The sequence below is a fragment of the Rhinolophus sinicus genome, chromosome 5 (assembly GCF_057876585.1).
Source record: "Rhinolophus sinicus isolate RSI-liver-muscle chromosome 5, RSI-T2T, whole genome shotgun sequence".
Taxonomy (NCBI): domain Eukaryota; kingdom Metazoa; phylum Chordata; class Mammalia; order Chiroptera; family Rhinolophidae; genus Rhinolophus; species Rhinolophus sinicus.
In genome coordinates this window covers 31439938-31458765 of record NC_142505.1, presented here as the reverse complement: position 1 = coordinate 31458765, position 18828 = coordinate 31439938, and the positions used below count along the sequence as shown (strand labels likewise).

At 35.3% G+C, this 18828-nt stretch overlaps 1 protein-coding gene across 5 annotated transcripts in view; it reads right to left on the bottom strand.

The window, feature by feature from the left end:
- Nucleotides 1–3542: 3542 nt before the first annotated feature.
- ATP2C1 (ATPase secretory pathway Ca2+ transporting 1) overlaps nucleotides 3543–18828 on the bottom strand; it is a 112145-nt gene continuing 96859 nt past the window's right edge. For 4 of the 5 annotated variants that reach the window (XM_088798323.1, XM_088798327.1, XM_088798325.1 and 1 more), the window contains 8 exons: nucleotides 12728–12778; nucleotides 11110–11276; nucleotides 9532–9600; nucleotides 8764–8880; nucleotides 7668–7815; nucleotides 7042–7137; nucleotides 5764–5905; nucleotides 4354–5421 (listed from right to left, as the gene is read on the bottom strand). In XM_088798323.1, the coding sequence (XP_088654449.1) occupies nucleotides 5291–5421; nucleotides 5764–5905; nucleotides 7042–7137; nucleotides 7668–7815; nucleotides 8764–8880; nucleotides 9532–9600; nucleotides 11110–11276; nucleotides 12728–12778 (921 nt within the window). In that variant the 3' untranslated portion in view covers nucleotides 4354–5290. Of the gene's footprint in view, nucleotides 5422–5763; nucleotides 5906–7041; nucleotides 7138–7667; nucleotides 7816–8763; nucleotides 8881–9531; nucleotides 9601–11109; nucleotides 11277–12727; nucleotides 12779–18828 lie in introns of all 5 variants that reach the window. The other variant, XM_088798324.1, reaches the window with a different exon arrangement.

Genomic DNA, 18828 nt, shown 5'->3' with positions numbered 1-18828 from the left:
GCGACCTTGATTTAGATATAAAAGGCAGTTCCGCCAGGCCTAACAGCCATGGAGGCCACCACAGAAATGTGAACCTTTGCCAGGATATTTTTCACTTTGGCTAGACTTGAGCAAAAAGGGACACGAATGGCAATGTCAGGTGTATAGTGACCTGCACAGGACACTTTCTACCTGCAGCAGCTGTACAGACACAGGCAGCTACACTCGGGTGTACATAGGACCTTGGTGACATTTAGGCTAGAAAATAATCTGTAAGGATCAAAACTAATGGCTCAAATATTTTCCACTTGCCTCCCCCAACTTCACCACTTAATTTTCAATGAAAAAATATTATATCAAATTTCTATCTCAATTTATGCATGAAGTGGCTTGGACTTAAATTTCTAATACTTTCTAAAAAACAAAATCCCACAATTTTATGCCCAAATTTATGGCTGCTTTTATTCTTAATAGTATTTACAAGAAATGGTACTACACACACACACACACACACACACACACACACACACACACACACTCACACACACACACACACTCACACACCCCCATTTAGAGCAATGTGGAAAGGCCATTCTGTCTGTCTCTTCAGCTGGGTTTTGAAGAGCAAGTAAAAATTCTCATTCTCAAAATTGAGGCAGTGGAAAAAGGATTTCAAGTTGAAGGAATACTGCCCAAAAAGACTAGTAAGTGGATTGTGTTGGAACACCATGTGGGATATGAGGCTAGAAAGATCCAAGAAAGAATTATGAGTAAAATGGAAAAGAAAAAAAAAAAAATCAACATTTTCTACTCTCCTGCCATAAATTACTTGTTTGGAGCAAGCAGCTATTTTCTAATGTTCATGCTATTCACTTTCTGGGTTTCCACCTGCAGCAAACTTCAGTCTAAGTTATCAAGTTCTTTGCTCTACATATTCTCTCACCTCTTAAGAGGGTATCTTACTGCAAACATCAAAAGTACGCGCATGTGCTACCAGTAATTCAGATCAGTGTTTTCTAGTCAGTAACCTTAATAACAGTTTCATTCAGAAAGCTTTGTAACAAAGGAGGCTGTAATAGAATTCTAATCTTTTTCCCCCTGCATTTTGAATTTAAATAACTGTTGGCTGATTTTTAAGTAATAACTCTATAAAGAAACTATTTTCAAAAAATATCTTATTCTGTCAAAGCTGTTTACATTCATTTACTGCTTTACTTTTAGTGAAAAAAAAAAGTATGATGCTTGTAATATGAAATTATTTTCCAACCACATTATAATTAGTCAGCCACAGCTTTAATTCATTCTGTGCTAGAGACCTCATCTAACATGTCCCTTGGGAAATTTCAAGGACACCACAAACCTGACATTTCAAACTGACCTGTGTTCCACTGAAGGCTGGCTTTGGTAATTCTCCTAAAAGCTCTATGATCCAAATCAGGGAGCCAGAAACTGGGGTATCTTCCACATTTTCCCTTTCTCCTGTATGGTCATGGCAATGTATCTCTTACAAGATAGATATTCTATGCCTTTCTCTCCGTACTAACTGCCACAGTTCAATTAGTCCATCTACCCCTTAAGTTTCTACAATTCTCTATTCGGTCTCCCTGTTTGTCAATATGATCTACCACTCTGTGCTTCCATCAGCATGTTACAAGACAAAAATCCAAACTCACATCACACTCTTTAAGTCCGCCAGCACGTTACAAGTCAAGTGTCCTGCTCTTTATCACTGGGCTCCTGTCTATCTGTCCAAGCCCTCACATTACATATGTCCTGCCTTAACAGCCAAACTCCTTGTGGTTTTCACCTGTTCCATCTAGCCCCTATCCACACCTCTGCAGAGGCTGTGCCATTTGGATGCAATGTCCTGCTGCTTCTTGGCTAGAGATTCCCAACTTAAGAACAAGGATTCAGATGCCACTAGTTCTAGGAAATTTCTTCAACAACCTCCTTCAGTGAAGTTGTCTCTCTCCTTTGGCTACTGTAGCATTTTGGGCAGCATTTAGCACTGTATCTGATGTATTTCACTTTGGCCTCCAGAGTTAAGACTGAGGACTTCCCAAAGGCAAAATACTACCTCTATAAATCTAAACCTACCACAGTATCTGCAGACTATTATATTTATACTAATATCAAGGACTGCTTAATCATGATCCATTTTTAACAATAACCATCTCTGAAAACAAAAATCCCAAATAAGGTTGTCCAACAAGAGCTAACAGTCATACCAAGTGCTAACTGAGCTCAAGGAAGCTTAATTATGAGGATGGTATGCTTGTCCAGTCACATACCAGTTAGGATTAATATTTTTGCACACCATGTGTTAGCATGCAAATCAGCTACTGTTTGGATTTCAGCTTAGTCTGAAAAGGCATTTCAAAGATTTCCAAATGCCACTGTCAAGGTACACTGCCAGTAAAACGTGTGCAGGATTCATTTTAATGTTATGTGTATTTTTAAAATAAATGTGCAAAGACCACTACTACCTTTCATGAAACAGCCTGGGAATAGTTATATCCCCCTGCAAACCTACCCAAGAGCTCCCAAAAGGCAGGGGTGCCATCACCTTTCTATTCCTAGCACACTCCAGCCACTAAATCAAAGTTAACGGAAATGACAATCAATTCATCCAAGTTTCTGGGTGAGGCATATGTGGAAGTGCCACGTGACAAAGGCAGAAAGCAAGGTAAAGTTAATTAAGGTTCTTACATAAGAAATGTATTGTGTGCCACCAATTAATTTCACTGAGAAACTGAGTGTGACCAATACTCACTTCGCTTATGTCCTATATGAAAGAGATCATAACTGAAAGTGATTTCAGAAAGACGACCAATGTAAAAGATGTACCTTGCATACGTATGAAAGGTAAAAAAGTGTTTGCCCCTGTGAGTGTGGTCTCAGCTATTAAATAAAGCCTGCAGCCTGATAGGGGAGGTTTTTAGGCTGCCTGGAGTCACTTGTTTCATCTCTGGATCATGACGTGCCCAGGACAAATGTGAGGCAACATGCTAAGCCTTGTTTCTTTGCTGCCAGTTTTAATCATTTGGTGAATTATTTCAAGTCCTTTACTTTCTTCCTTCAGATGTTTAATCATTTTGGAGCCAAACAACTTCATGAGGTAGTCTAACAGGGAAAAATTAAATTACTATTATTAGGGAAGTCGAGCCAGGCCTTGGGCTAGGAAATGGGGTTAAAAAATTTTAATTTACACACTAGAGCATTTAAATTATCTATGCTAATTTGGATAATACACCATCAAAGATATATATACAAATATTCTAATTTGTTGCTAGACTGTGGAAAATTCAAACCTGGATGTAGTGTATCTATACTGTGTGTTTCACTTGTTTTTAAATCACAGGTTCTGTGTACTCTGAGTACTGCCTAATTCCCGTTATCCTCAGCATCCATATGATTTTAACGTTAACAAACCCAACTGGAAGGTCATTAACTTATAAAAAGAAATCTTTCTTTTTTTTTTTGGTTCAAAAACCAAACAAAAGAACAGGCACATTTATTTCATACGAGTCATACTCTGAACCTAAAAGGCCAAAACAAAAGACTAACGTGCACTTAAATTCGTATTTCAAGTCTTTGTAACACAGAAGGAAAATCATTACAAAATTTAGGAATGAGACATCATGTCACTAAAGATAAAGCTAATTAGACAATGGCTTCCATGTTCCATCTAATGAGATCTGACTACTGAGTCTTAAAGGGTAAAGTAGAATAAACTGCAGACATCTCAGCTCCTTATACTCAATTGTTTCACTAACAAGGACTCAAAGTATATATATTTTCCCTATCATTGACAACAATATTTCAGTGATAATACTGGATTTAATATTGGTGATAATAACTAGACAGTAGTTTATCCTGACAGTTTAAAAAATGGAGAATAATTACAAAATACAAAACTCACTTACTTCAGGTAGAATTACATATGTAAGAATTTGAGACCCATTTCTGTTTCAGAAATAAATAATCAACAGGAAAATGGATTTCTAATTTTGAATTTCTGGCCCAAATTTGCCACACATTCAAAACAAAATACCTCATCAAGCTATTATAAAACTGATGGCATTACAAGAGCAATTCTATCTATTTCTCTAGCATGCCCAGTGAAACAGAACGAAGGCAGGGAACAAATGGTGCAGTAGGAACAGGGAAAAGCTCAGGGTTGTGCTGCAGTCTAGGCCAGAGAAAGATACATGAAGAGCGCAGCCAGCACAGAATCTTCCACATATACCCTGGTTCTGAAACCATCTGTTCGGGCTTGGGGCTTTTCTTATTCTTTAAGTACAGCACTCTATACTTCCTAAGAAAGATGCTTAAAAATACATATAAAAAGATATTAAAAATAATACAATTCAGTTATTCAGGTGAGGTACTTGGATTTGTATTTAGGGAACGACAAAATTATATTTGACAAAGTATGATTTATATTTACCTCCAAAAGGAGGCATAACATGTTAATATAATTTGTTATAAATTTCAGCCCAATGAGTCTTAAATATTTTTGACTCTATGACGAAGTGTTAATTAAAGACATGGCTACTCAAACTAGAATGCCACTTGATAGCCCTGTATTAATTTTGCTACACCAAAGACTCATAGCTGGGGCAAAAAAATAAAATAAAAGCAACCATTTATACTTACTAAGAAAAGCAAACATTTACTTAAAATTGCAGTATAGGCTTTTCAGTCACAAAAAGAAAGAAAAGAACAGTATCTGACAGTGGTCACATCCTGTGCAAAAAACTTGAGATACAAAAATGGTAACACAAGGTATCTGAGCTGCTTACATTGCAGGAAAAAGGAAATACAGTAGGTGAAATATGGCACTCTTGGGAATCAAATTCTAAACTGAATAGAATGCCTTTGAAATGATTAAATTTATTTGTGTATTAGTAAGAAAGCCCCACCACCATAAATAGTATAATATTTAAAAATTAAAAAAAAAATATTTATATCTATCTATGATAGATAGTGTATTTGTACTGTTAGACCTCTTTAAGTGGTTCAGGTTTTACCTTTTTTCTTTTTAATTAAATAAATGCCCATATGCTTTGTAAAGTTCCACTTAATCGGAAGAGCCAATTTAAATCAAGGAATATGTTATCAAAGTTGCATAATTTCATTTGGAACTGCCAGCAGGTTAAAGTCTCAAATCAAGTCTAACATTAACGCTCGTTTTTAGTCAATGAAAAGTTAAAAAGTTCTCAAATCTTCATTATCTTCTTGAACTTGCCCTTCTAAATGATCTTCAGAATGCAATTCCTAGTTTGCAAATAAAAGAATGCAATATGCATCATACTTCAAGAAAAGACGACGATGTTGAATTAACATGCTTCTGAATCTTTTCCCGGCTTCTTTCAACCTTCTTTATAATTTCTGCCACTATGCACACAGACGAGGTGAGACCCAAAAGAAACAGCAGATCTGTAAGAGAAAATAAATTGGGTTTACAATTCTTTGAAACTTATAGTTGCAAAGTTTACTAGCTAACAGAATCACCGATATGATATAACAATTAATAACCTATAAAAGATTAAAAGAAAAAATTACAAGAAAAAACTATAAAAATATAAAAGCCTAGAATTAGGACAGTGAGTCCCTAACTTCTCCCAATGAAGAAATAGAGCACAGTCCTTTTGCAAATCAAGTCAATCACTTTTCCTATTTCACTTTTTAAAAGAAAATTTTTATTAGAACAAAAGCATTAAAAGTACTTAAAACAATTCATCTAAAATACATAAATTATAAAGATAATATTTTCTTTACCCAGTATACTTAGGCTCTCAGTCTGAAAAACTTTCTGAAGTGGAGGAAAGTAAATAACTAATAACTGTCCCATGATGGATCCAAGAACTGCGTAGCAAAACATTTTATTACTGCAGAGTCCAATCTCAAACACAGATTTGGTCTGTTGGTAGAGAAGGGAGTTCAATAATTACTTCTTGGTCATAGAAACAACTACTTTATTATTACATTCACCTCTAATTTTTAATAAGCTGGACTGAATTCTTGCAGTGAAAAGTACCTTAAAGTCTCTTAATTTTAACTATTATTTTGAAATACTTCAGATGGAATAAGGGTAAATTTTAAAACAGCTTCCATTTATCAAGAAAGGGCTTTCTTTAAAAGAGTGATGAGATTAAAGACCACAGAAAGGAAACTTACTTTAGCATTCCAAAACTAAAGAAATTTTATTTTATATGATTATTTTGCTAATCATTTCTATCCATTCATTAAGGTAGATAATCCTAAAACCTTTCTTGAAGAATGGACCTAGTTATATGTGTACTGAAAAAGTAAAGCTGCCTTTCATAAAACAAAAAGGGAATAGTATTATCATCTTCAAAAATTAGTCTAAATTAATGACAATTCATTGTACTTGGAAAGTTCTATCATGGCAAATAGTAATAGATATAGTTAAGCATTCATAAGATGCTCTAACATTGAAATCAATATTCAAGCTTCAAATGGAACTAGTTCTCAAAAAAAAAAAGATCTGAAAAAGTACCACTAGGTTTTAGCCCATTATTTTCTATCAAAATAGTTTGATTAAGAAAAGGTAATCACACCTAAAGATATAACAGGGAAGAAAATTTAAAATGTCATAAGTTTTGAGACACAGATGGAAGTAATGGGAAAAGATGAATATGCACAAAATTGTTCTTGTACTTCTAACAATACTTTCTTCTAAAATAAGACTAATACCATCTTGACAGAACGCATGTGGTTTGTCCTATGCTCGGATATTGTTAACCTGAACCTATCACATAGCTACAGATAATAAGGGAATGGAAAGAAGAAAGGTCAAATGATAACACCTGTGATTTACTTTGATCTTCTGGTCAAAAGTAAGGCTTATCTCCCCAAATGCCTCATCCCCACTATGACATGTGTGTAGACAGCTGTTTATAGGAAGGCTATATCTGAGGCTGTAATTTTTGACTACGAAATCAGGCAAACCTAAAGACCCACAATCCTTGCCTACTTACAATTAGAAAGTACTCTACCCAATTGAATCAGTCAACTACGATTACCTAAGCATACCTGGGATCTGGAACTTAGTGCATTAAACATGTCAAAAAACACAAAGCATGTGAAGGTCATGGTTGTGTCTCGAGGTGTTATCACATTATCTCGCAGCTGTCAAAAGGAAAAAATGATTTTCAGTGGCTGAATTTAATGGACAAATACCACAAGTTTTTAAAAGGTTAATATTTTCTTTCCATTAGGATGAAACAGCTTTAATCTTAAAATATAAAAACATATAAGCTACCTAAATATCCTATATGCCATTTAAAAAGTCACCTAAAAAACAGCTGTAGTCATCATAAAGTAAAAAGTCTTCTCATAAACTATATAATGGATATTAAAACTTCTTTTTGGATAACAATAATGTAACTATGTCAAAGACTCAGATTTTCTAAGTCCTCCCTAAATTTTCATGTATTAAATTATTGTATCTGATACTCCTCTGCAGATTTATATTACTCTAATGAATGAATCAGAAATTCTATTTACCCATAAAGGTTGAAATTAAACTATTTTTCAAATGTTTTCATCTTTTTTCAAAGAGCTCTCCTAAATTTCAGCGTTCCATTTAACACACAAAAATAATACAGTCCTATTACACAGAATGCATGTTAATAAAGCAGCTTATCTGGTGACTATACCTCCCGCCAGAAGACAAACAGAGTCCCACAAACAATGATTATTGATGAAACAAGTATTTTAAGTATGAGGTTTTTGGTCAAAATGCTGTCCTTCCAGTTGCGTGGAGGTTTACGAATGACATCTTTATCCACTGGTTCTACTCCAAGGCTTAAAAACAAACAGAAAAGTGAATTACTTTAAAGTTTTAATGTTTGGATTTGTTACTTTCACAATCTGATTAACCTCAATTATCCAGAAAACTAAGTTCTTTCTTATAAAAACAAAATAAAGAAAACTTTGGCTATCATTACTCAAAAATAACCACACATTTTCTCACTCTTTCCTATTTTATTCTTACTTATTTGGCACAATTTGATAGGAGACTGATAGACGAATTTCAAAAAATTGTCCAATTTCATTTACATATACCGTGTTTCCCCGAACATAAGACCTAGTCGGACCGTCAGCTCTAATGCGTCTTTTGGAGCAAGACCGGGTCTTCTATTAATTTTTGCTCCAAAAGACGCATTAGAGCTGACAGTCCGGCTAGGTCTGATGTTCGGGGAAACACGGTTAAGTTCAGTTATTTCAAATATGACCTGAAGTACATGACCTACCAACTGGACTTTGAAATATCTTTCATGCAGTAAGTTTCAACTACGAATAATTTTGTTGTAAAGGCTACTGACATGTATCTGCTCTTTGTGTTGGGAAGTGACATCTATGGCCCTATTATTAGAAAAGAAAATACTTAGAATGCTTAGGTCCTTCAACACTTTCCCAAATCTCTAAAATAGACAACAAGGCTTAGGTAGTAACACTAAACTCAAAGATTTCTCCATTACATCCCATTCTTCGAAACAAAAAGCTTAATTACGTCCTGAGGATTGTACTGATCTGTTCTCAACTTAAGGCTGGGCATCTAACACAGTGTAAAGGCTCAGATTCATAACACACGAATGAGTGCCCAAAGAAAATAAATGATATACATACATCAATTTATAACAAACATGTTACTGCAAAGGTTTCTAATGCTATTCATGAATGAACTCTTACAACTTAATTATCAGGATATCATACCTTCCTTGTCTTTCTAGTTTAAGAAAACACTCTTACCTCTGAGCTGGAGGTCCATCCATGATAATATTGATCCACAAAATCTGCATGGCATTGAGAGGATTAGGAAAGTTCATTAATGTAGCCAATGAGATTAAAGTTAATGCTGCTATACTCCTGTTGAAAAAAAAGAGTCAATTTAAAAAATTCTATCAGCATACCATAATTCTTACTAACTGTAAGATACCGCATTTTTAACATTTACAAATCTCATGTTACTACTGTGCTTTTAAAGAAAGCCTATATTTTCAAGTAACCTATGCTTCATTCGTGTGAACTTTTCGAAGCCAGGAGTAACCCTTACAATCCACAGTATTTTAATAAAGGATTTTCCAACATGTTTAGATAAAAATAATAAATAGAGGGCGATTTTAAAAATTGAGTTCGGAATAGCTGTTGTTACACAACAGTTAACAGTTTTAACAATATTTTGGTACTCTTTTTTGACTACAGAAAAACCCTTCTGGTTTTGGAAAAAAATACTAGGAGGAAAAATTAAGATTTGACACCCCTTCCTTAGTTATTTCAGGAGCTATTAAATAAATCACAAAGGTTTATATATTATGATGGTGATATAGATAAATCATCATATTTAGTACCTATTAATCATGCCATTTTAAATTTTAGAATTAATTTTCATTTGGAAAACTTACGCATGAAAAAACCCTCAGAAAGAAAGCCCAGAAGCTTCTAGGCATTCTGCTTGAATTCCACTTTTCATATAATTTATCTATAAGACCCATGGTGACAAACTTCTTGCAAACTTACGTGCTCAGCTGAAATCTAACAAAATTTTTAATGTTATTGTAAATCCCTTTACCCTCTTCAATTGCAGACCTGAAATTAAAAAAAAAAAAAAATTAAGTGAGAAAATACTACAATATCACACAAAAATAAAGATTTATCTATACTAGAACACCGTGGAACTAATTTTGAAAACAAATTTCCAATGGATATAACACATACATCGTTAAAAGAATCTATTATTTTCTTCACGTAATTAAGATTAGGAGAAAATATGGAAACATTGTTCTAGCAAGGAATTAAAGTCAAGCCTGCTAAGTTCCATCTGAACTAATTTCATTATACAATATTAAAATTCTTATTCTTAAAAAGATATTTCAACACTAAAATCACATATTGTCTTTCTACACAAGAGATAATACTACATACTTATAATACTACAATAATGATCTTCTTTACCCACATTTAGTTTTCTTAAAGGTTCAAGATGCATGCATGGTAAGGGGGTATATTAACGTATATCAGGAAATAAATATCAATGATATACACAAATTATAAAATTGAAGCTACCTGTTGCTCCTACACACAAATAGATACGCGTTGTAGCAGAACTATATAAAGAAAATGGTTTACAAAGATTCATTTAAACTCTCTCATTCATCTGGTTCAAACTAGAAAAATACATGTTTTTTTAAACAATTTCTCCTTTCTTTCAAGATTTTTATACAATTCTAAGAATGGAAAGAAAGAAGTCTTATTTCCTTGTAAAAGCTTGGCAATTCGGAGTCCTGAGCTCCCACATGCTCCACTTTGGGCCACAATGGGTTAATGAAGCACCATGGGGGGTATAATTAGCATGTGTCCCTGTACTGAGTAAGATTCAGATTGGCACATGATTATCCAAAAAAACAAACAAACTAGGATTCAAATGACCCCCACCTGAACGGTGTGAAACTGACACCACCAGGTATTATATATAAGACTCTAAATCAATTAGAAATTGTGGCTGAAACAGACAAAGCTATTGGAACTTAATAAATTGTATCATTGACAACATGAACAATTACTGACATAAAGAAATAAGTATGGATGGGAACTTGATTATTTTAAATACTTAGTGTAAGGCCATGCACATATTTCTAAATAGCCTGAATTCAACTAGAATAAAGGCCCATGCACATATTTCTAAATAGCCTGAATTCAACTAGAATAAAGGCCCATGCACATATTTCTAAATAGCCTGAATTCAACTAGAATAAATAAAGAATGAAGGTTCACTGCTGTACCACCACACTTAGGGCCAGAAAAATGTGACACTTAATTGGTACTCAGTCAATATTTCTTAAATGAATGGCCCTGCCATTTATTATGTCTTTTCCATTCCATACAAATAACTTTCTCCAAAACTCCACACTATGCCATAAAACAACATTAACTGATGTAGTAAAATAGTTTAGCTCATCCAATGTTTAAATATTGTTAATTCTTTTCCACTTGAATTGTCTAGGGATGGGGTGTAGGAAAGGATGGAAGAAGATTCCCTAATGTGAATCAGAGAACACTGAAAATCAGTATTCAGTGGAATACTGAAACAGAACTTACATTATGGTTTGGAAATCGTCATCCACCAGGATCATGTCTGCTGCCTCTTTGCAGACATCCGTGCCAGTCTGACCCATTGCAACACCGATGTCTGCAGCCTTCAGAGCAACTGCATCATTTACTCCATCTCCTGTCATGGCTACCACCGACCCACTCTTTTGTAGAGACTATAGTGGAGGAGAGGAAAAAGGTGGAAGGAGGCATTCTGATGAAAATGTTGCTTCAACACAGACAAAAGGATAAACAAATCCTCTCTATTTTTTTTCACCTAATTACAATTAGAAATAATATAGACCACCAATTTTTCAATAAACTCCAACATACTGAGATCTTAAAATAAAGCTTAGAAAACATTGCTATTAATATTCCCATGTGTGAGAACTGTATGTGCACAGTCTGATCTAGAGTCAATTACACAGTGGTCCTCGGGCAATTTTGCCTCCCTGTAGACATCTGGCAATGTCCGGAGACATTTTTTATTGTCATGACTTGGCGGATGCTACTGGCACCTAGAGGGTAGGGATCATGCTGCTAAACACCTAAATTACACAGGACAGCCCCTCACAACAAAGAATTATCCAGTCCAAAATGTCAATAGTGAAAAACTGAACTAATACACTGGAGGACTATAGTGAATAATGACTTGAGTCTATTAACTGACGGATACTATGTCAGTTGCTTTGTATATATTTGAGTACCATATTTTGCTGTGTATAATACACTACCATGTATAACGCACACCCACGTTTTTGGCCCAAACTTTCAGGGTAAAACAAATCTCGTTTTAATTTTTCAATTCACATTTTTATTTGTTTACATTTAGGTACTTGTTTTTTGTATTATAAATTTTAGCATTTATTTTTTAACATATTATGGTATAAGAAATTTTATGTAACAAATAATTACAAAACACAAGAACAAATATAAAGCACAAAAAATTTTATGTACTAGTAACAAATTTACAATATTTATGCATCATAGAAGGCCAAGAACTCTTCATCGTTGCAAGTTCGTCACAAGTTCAACAAAACCAATTATCGTATTCCAGGGTATTATTTTGCATACAGATATCGTTATTGATTTCTAGAGTTATACTTTTAACTCATAAGCATAAATAAAAGAATTAAAAACATTTATGTGGATACGGAATTAGTACTACCCATGTATAATGTGCATCCTTATTTTCCTGTCAAATTTGGGCAAAAAAAGTACTCATTTTACACGACAAAATATGGTAATTCATATACATAATGATAGCCTTTTAAATATTGTTCACATATAACATTTTTTTTCTGGATGTGTTTATTCAGTTTTTAAGTAATTATTGCTATTCACCAGGATGATTTTGCTATGGACTCCTGGTCAGAACATACTTCTACATCGTTCATTTGTTTAAAGAAGGTTGCATTTGCAGAAGTCTAATTGAAGTTTCCTTCTACATCCTTCTTTGCTAATTAAATTCTCTATTAGTATTTCCATTTCAGGTCCTAAAAAAAAATCACCTGTTTTGTTTCATAGCACTCCTGACTTTAATGCTCTATCAAACCTCCTAGTAATGAAAGACAAGAAACAGCATCTTGAATATAGAAATTAAACATTCTGATTCTTAGAGACCCACCTTAATAATTTTCATCTTGTGCCTTGGACTAGCTCTGTAAAATACCGCAACCTGTTAAAATACAAGGTACATTAAAAATCTTCAGTGTTAAGAAATATCAGAATAACCCATGCACTTATAACAATGATTTTTTAAATTATCAATTTATACTGTATTTGCCAGAGATTAATTTTAAGCAATATGCCATATGTTCGTTAAGATACTCATTTGACGTAGTCATTTCAAACTTTACCAAAGGAAATACACAACCAAGTTACCAATTTATCTTCTTATGTTCAAGCTCTGAAGAGAAAACAGCCTTAACTCTTGAAATATTTCAGAGACAGAGAAAGGAAAAACTCTCTTGCAATTGTTTACTCATGGCACTGGCATACAACTAAAATGGCCTCTTCCCTTTGTTCTGTCTTCAGGAAAGAGAAAGAACAGCTACTTCTCAATGTCTGTAGAGCTTCCCACCACCACCACCCCCGCCTTTTTTTTTGTCAAGTGTCTGCTCCTTTTCTTTTATTCAGGAAATTCATTAGGATCTCTTCCACTAAATCTCCAACTGCTCATATGATCTTCTCTCTCCAAATCATATATTTAACCCCTTTTTCTGATCCCATTTCCTGGTCTCCTGAAACCCTTTTACTGTGTCCCAAAGTCAGTCATCAGTCATCAACAAAATCCCCTGTAACCTCCCCTCTTTTCCACATTGCTCTAACTTCATTTTTCCACAAAACACGGCCATCCCTCCAGTCCTCTCAAATAGTACCATGACAAGAGCCTAGAAGGGGGGTAGGTGTATTCCATTCTCCCTTCTTTATTCATAAAACCTCAGTTTTGAATGTTACATGAAACTATGTCCCTCTAACTGCAGGCACTCACTGCTCCCGAGTTCAGTCCCCTACATTTCACAAAGATTTAAAATTCTGCATCACTGTCACTCTCCAATGCTTCCAAGTCATGGTGATTTTAATATCCACATAATACACACCATTCTTTTTCCTATTCTCCTAAAGGATTCACTCATACTAGTTTTCTCTCCTCATACTTCCAATTTATCCATTATTCCAACCCCACTCTCAGCTGAAAACCTTGTTTCCTACTTCCAAAAAAACAAAAACACCTGAATCAGAAGAGAATTTCCACAACTCCCAGCATCCAGTATCTGTATCCAGGCACTGTCCTTTCCTTCTCTCCTTTTACTACAGATGAACTGAATATGCACCTAGTGCAGGTGAAATATTCCACCTTCTTACCTACTTAACATCATTGCTCCAGAAATTCTACCCCCTCTTACATCAAAATTTTTCCTTACTGCTGCACCTTTACCTTCAATTTACAAACATGTTGTTGTTCCTTTCATTTAAATAAAAACCACAACTTCCCTTGCCACCCTACTTTCCCCCTTTATAGCAAAACTCTTCTAGTTGCCTATCCTTGCTGTCTCCCATTTCTCTCTTCCCATTCTCTCCTGAATCCATTCCCATCAAGTTGTTAACCCCACCACGGCACTGAAACCCCTCCCTACCCAAGAGTACCAAAGACCACCCCACATGGTTACCCAATGGTCTTTTCTCCTCCAACGTAACCTCTCAGCAGCACCCTAACAGAGCTGCCAACTCCTTCCTTCTGAACCACCTTCTTCTCTTGGGTTCCATGACCCCCACACTGTCCTCGTCTCCCTCCTACCTTTCTGGCTGCTCCTCTTGTACATATTCCTCTGGACCTCCCTGACGTCTGAATGTTGCAAGTATTCCAGGATTTAGTTCTTACTCTTCTCTATAAGAGGTCAAAGATCCCCTGCTTCTCCCTAGGTGAGCTCACCCAGCCTTATAGATTTGGATTTTATTTATACTCATTAGCATTTTTATCTCCAGCTCTGACATCTCTTCTGAAATCCAGATGGATGAAACTAATCCACCTACCTACTCCGTATTTTCTATAATGTCTCATCTCAGACTTAAACATATCCCACAATGAACCCATCATTGCCCCAAAACGGGCTTCCTCAACTCCTCTGCTGATGACAAGTACATTCTTGCAGTCGCTCAGGCTCTGAATGTCTGGAGCCACCCTTGATTCCTCCTTTTCTGTCACATGCCACAGGCAGTTTGATGGCAAATCCCATTGGCTCCATTCTCAAATATAACCAGAATTTGACTTCCTTACTCTACATTGCCAACAGCCTGGGTCAGTATCTCTGAACTGATTTTTTAAATTTCAGCCCTTGCCTCCTGCTGTCTATTCCCATCACAGTGGCCAGAATTAAATTGTTAAAACAGAAGTCAAACCATATCTGTTCTCTGCTCAAAACCCTCCACCATCTCTCTCAGAATGAGTGTCAGTCTTTTATTATCTATCCAAGTCCCCTGACGTGCATGTCCCCTCCCCACTCATTAATCTTTTCTCACCTGAACTACAACAGCCTCCTCACTCGCCTCAAGGCATTTGCCCTGTGTTCCCTAGATCTAGAATGTTCTTTTCTCAGATGGCCTGCCATTTTGTCAAGTAATACATTCTCAGTGAAGCTTTTTTCTAGTCATGTTATCTAAAAATTTCAGTTCCCTCTTAATCTTTTATCTCTCTCTTCCCTGCTTTTTTCCCAGTGCTCTTTAGCATTTATCTCAACATAATACATATTTTTACTTGGACTATAAGTTCCCCGAAGGCATAGATTTTTTTGTCCTGTACTTCCAATGCTCTATAAATGAATATAAAACGAACAAATAAATCATTGAATGAATCTTAGTACCATCATAAACACTGTTCCCAGATTCTCTCCCAATTTTAATAAAGGTCTAAAACAAAAGAGGATGGTATTCTTAAGCAAAAGACTCAGTTTTTTGTAATATCACATTACTGATTATCCCTAGGTACCACGCATTGCATAACTGATATTTGGAGACTATTCTTCCTTGTAAAAAAGTTCAAAAACCCATTCAGAAACTCTTCAGTATATCTTTAAAAATGACTTAGCTACATATGTTTTTAAAGTATACCTTTAAAAACTGGTTACCTTCTAAGTGAAATTCTACAGTACTGCAGAAATTATTCATGTAGCACACAGCACTGAAGAACAAGAGTGTTGAGCAAACGCTGCAGATTTTAAGACTATTTAAATTAAAAGCCAATTACAAATACTCAGGTTGTACAGAGTAAAATTTTGCCTTTGTTCCACTGCAAATCATTTGGACCACTGTACATGACCTTCATATGGCTACTGCAGGTTACCACTGACAGCAGCAGTCAGGACGACACGCCCACTGTCAGACTGAAAGCGTATTTCTTATTCTATAGTTAAGAAACTACCTGACAAGCATCCAGTATACCTATTACTTGATATAAGATTTTAGCATTTCAAAGCTTTGATGGCAACTTAAAAATAACAGCAGCCACTTTGAAACTAAGCAAATCTCAATGCAAAGGTGAAGACTCACTTGGTGTTTTGCATGTGATACATAACACTGCACAGAGTAAAACTGGTTCTTAAAGCACCAGCATGAGCAGGTCAATCTTTTCAGTTGAGTAAAAATGTGGAAATTTAGTAGACAGAAAATTATGGCCTGAAGAAATTAGGTATTAAAAAAGAAGTTAGAAATGACTAAAAATTGAATTACATCACTGTATCACAGAGCTAGGATTAAACTTGAGGGCCACTGAATTTTGTCTATTAATATTTTCACCTTTATGTCTGTTTCTCTACCTAGAAAAAGGGAATATACAGATTAAAGATAAACACACACTAAAATCACTGTCGTCTGGAAGCAGGAGGGGCCAAGATAGGATGAGGAAAACATGATGGTAAAAGGACTGTGGGAAAAAAGTAGAACTTTGTCAGAAAAGGAGAGTGTTTAGGGACGAATGTGGGAGGAAAAGATAAAAATCATTAAGGGGAGGGGGAAGGGCTATGTATTTTCAGAAGACTGCAAGAGGATTTTTCTCTTTTCATGGGTCCTTATTTTCAGTTTCATATTCTGTGGTCAGTACTCACAGTTCTTTTGATCAATGTTAACAGAGAAGTTGTACCAGTGAAAGAAAGTTATGAAAGAAAATAGGAAAATATTAAAGGAGAGTTTAATGAAAACTGTGTTCCTGGCATTTAAATAACCTGCCAAAGGTTCCCAAATCTTCCAAGACAGATAAAAAGACACCCAATGCATTGAAGAAAAATTAGGTGACTGGAATAAGTATTTACAACCTACCAAAAATTAAGCAGTACACAAACTGGGATTAGGTTAACAGGATTGATAGAAATATAAATGGCAGTACTGCTATGAAAAACAAAAAACAAAAGAGAATGTCCAGTTTTATCAATGGGAAATTTAGGACACAATGGAAGAAATCATAAACAAAAAAACAGTAAGAACTCCCAAATGAACTTTATAAATAATTAAGCAAAATTCAGTTTCCATACTACTTTTTAATTGGCTCTCAGTCAAAAGGACAGAGCAACGTTAAGAGATTCGAAATGCGTGACTAAATTGTGGAAAGAGAAAGCTGAAAAGCATTTTAATGAAGAACAGAATTAATATGACTTAGTACATGTGGGTAAACCTCAGTGAACTAGTAACTTAGAAGAAAAGATTTGTTTTTAACACTAATAAAAGAAAAGCTATTCAAAGGGATCTGAAGTAAAAACATGAGACCAAGAATACACGTTGGCTATGAGCGAGTTACATAAATACCAAGCTGAAATGGAGAAAAAGACAAAGATGTGGCTGTGGGGATGCTGGCAGGAGGGAGGGCAGGGAAAGGAGTCCAGCTAAGCTCGAAGGACCAAAAAAAATCATTAATAATATTTGGAAAAAAGACTTAGGTATTCAAAAGACATGAAATACCAGAAAGAAAGTTCTGTTATTTATGGAATTCTTCTTTAGGATGACTTAAGCAATTTAGTGAGTTTCTCACAAGGCTTAGGTTTTATGTTATTTTAGTATCTTTGGAATAGCATCAGGGTATCTGCCATAATTAATGCACAAAAACTCTTATTTGGAAAAGACCAATGATGCAGTTTGTCCAGCTTGATGAGGTAATTTATAATTTGCTTCTTCCTTCTCCAACTACATTTAGGTTTATTTTTAGATCATTGGCATTTTTATCAAAGAGCCAGAGAGAGTGAGTGAACTGAAGAAAGCAAATAAAATGAAATTTCAAATCTGTCCATTTTACTACTCGTAAGCATCTCTGGGAAAAGGTTTAGAAGAAAAGGTTGAACAAAGGTCTAATGGGAAAATGTTTAATTAACTGTAGATTTCACATCTATTTACTAGTGTACATTCTGTCCCAATTCTCCCAGGGAACCCAATACAAGACTTACTCTTTCAGAAACAAATGTCAGAAAGAAACCACCAGCTCAGGACACATAAAAAGTCCTGTTCAAATATGAAAGCACCTTCTCCACTAAACCCAAAACAAAGTAAACACCCACACTGCTAGCATATGTTCGCATATGAAAACAGCATTCATGAGTGTCTAAAGCTTGAAAAAGAGAAACAGAAAATATGGATGAGTGAAATAGAGCATTTCTACTAGTAACAGTATCTAAAATCTAACCACAAGTGAGACTGGAGGTCTAGGGACTTCAGGCAATACAAAGTGCAGTTTGTGGAAATAGAAACTAAAACCTTTTCAGAGGATAACTCATCAATATTTGTTAAGAGCTTTACAAATGTGTTGACCATTGGTCCAATTATTTCACATATAGGAATTAATTCTACAGAAACGATCGGAGTTGGGCACAAAGTCTTATGTACAATAATGCTCAATGCATCAGTTAACAGATGAACTCTGGATTCACACAGACGTGGGTTCCAGTCCCAGTGCCGATGCCACCACCACTCACCAGCTCTGTCTCAGTTAAGCTCCCAAATTCTCTGGGACTCAATTTCCTCATCTGTAAAAGCGGGGTTGCCTATCAGGAGTAAGGCAAGGTGGCTTAAGGATTATGTATGTAACACAGGTACTGCCTGGCACATAGAAAATGGCCGCTACCGCTATCATCCTTAAAGCTCAAACAAATTTGAGCTTCCATTTGTTTTTTGTTACTGTAAATAACGTAACAAAAAACAAATGGAAGCTCAAATTTCAACAAGAAAATGGTTATATACCATAGAGTT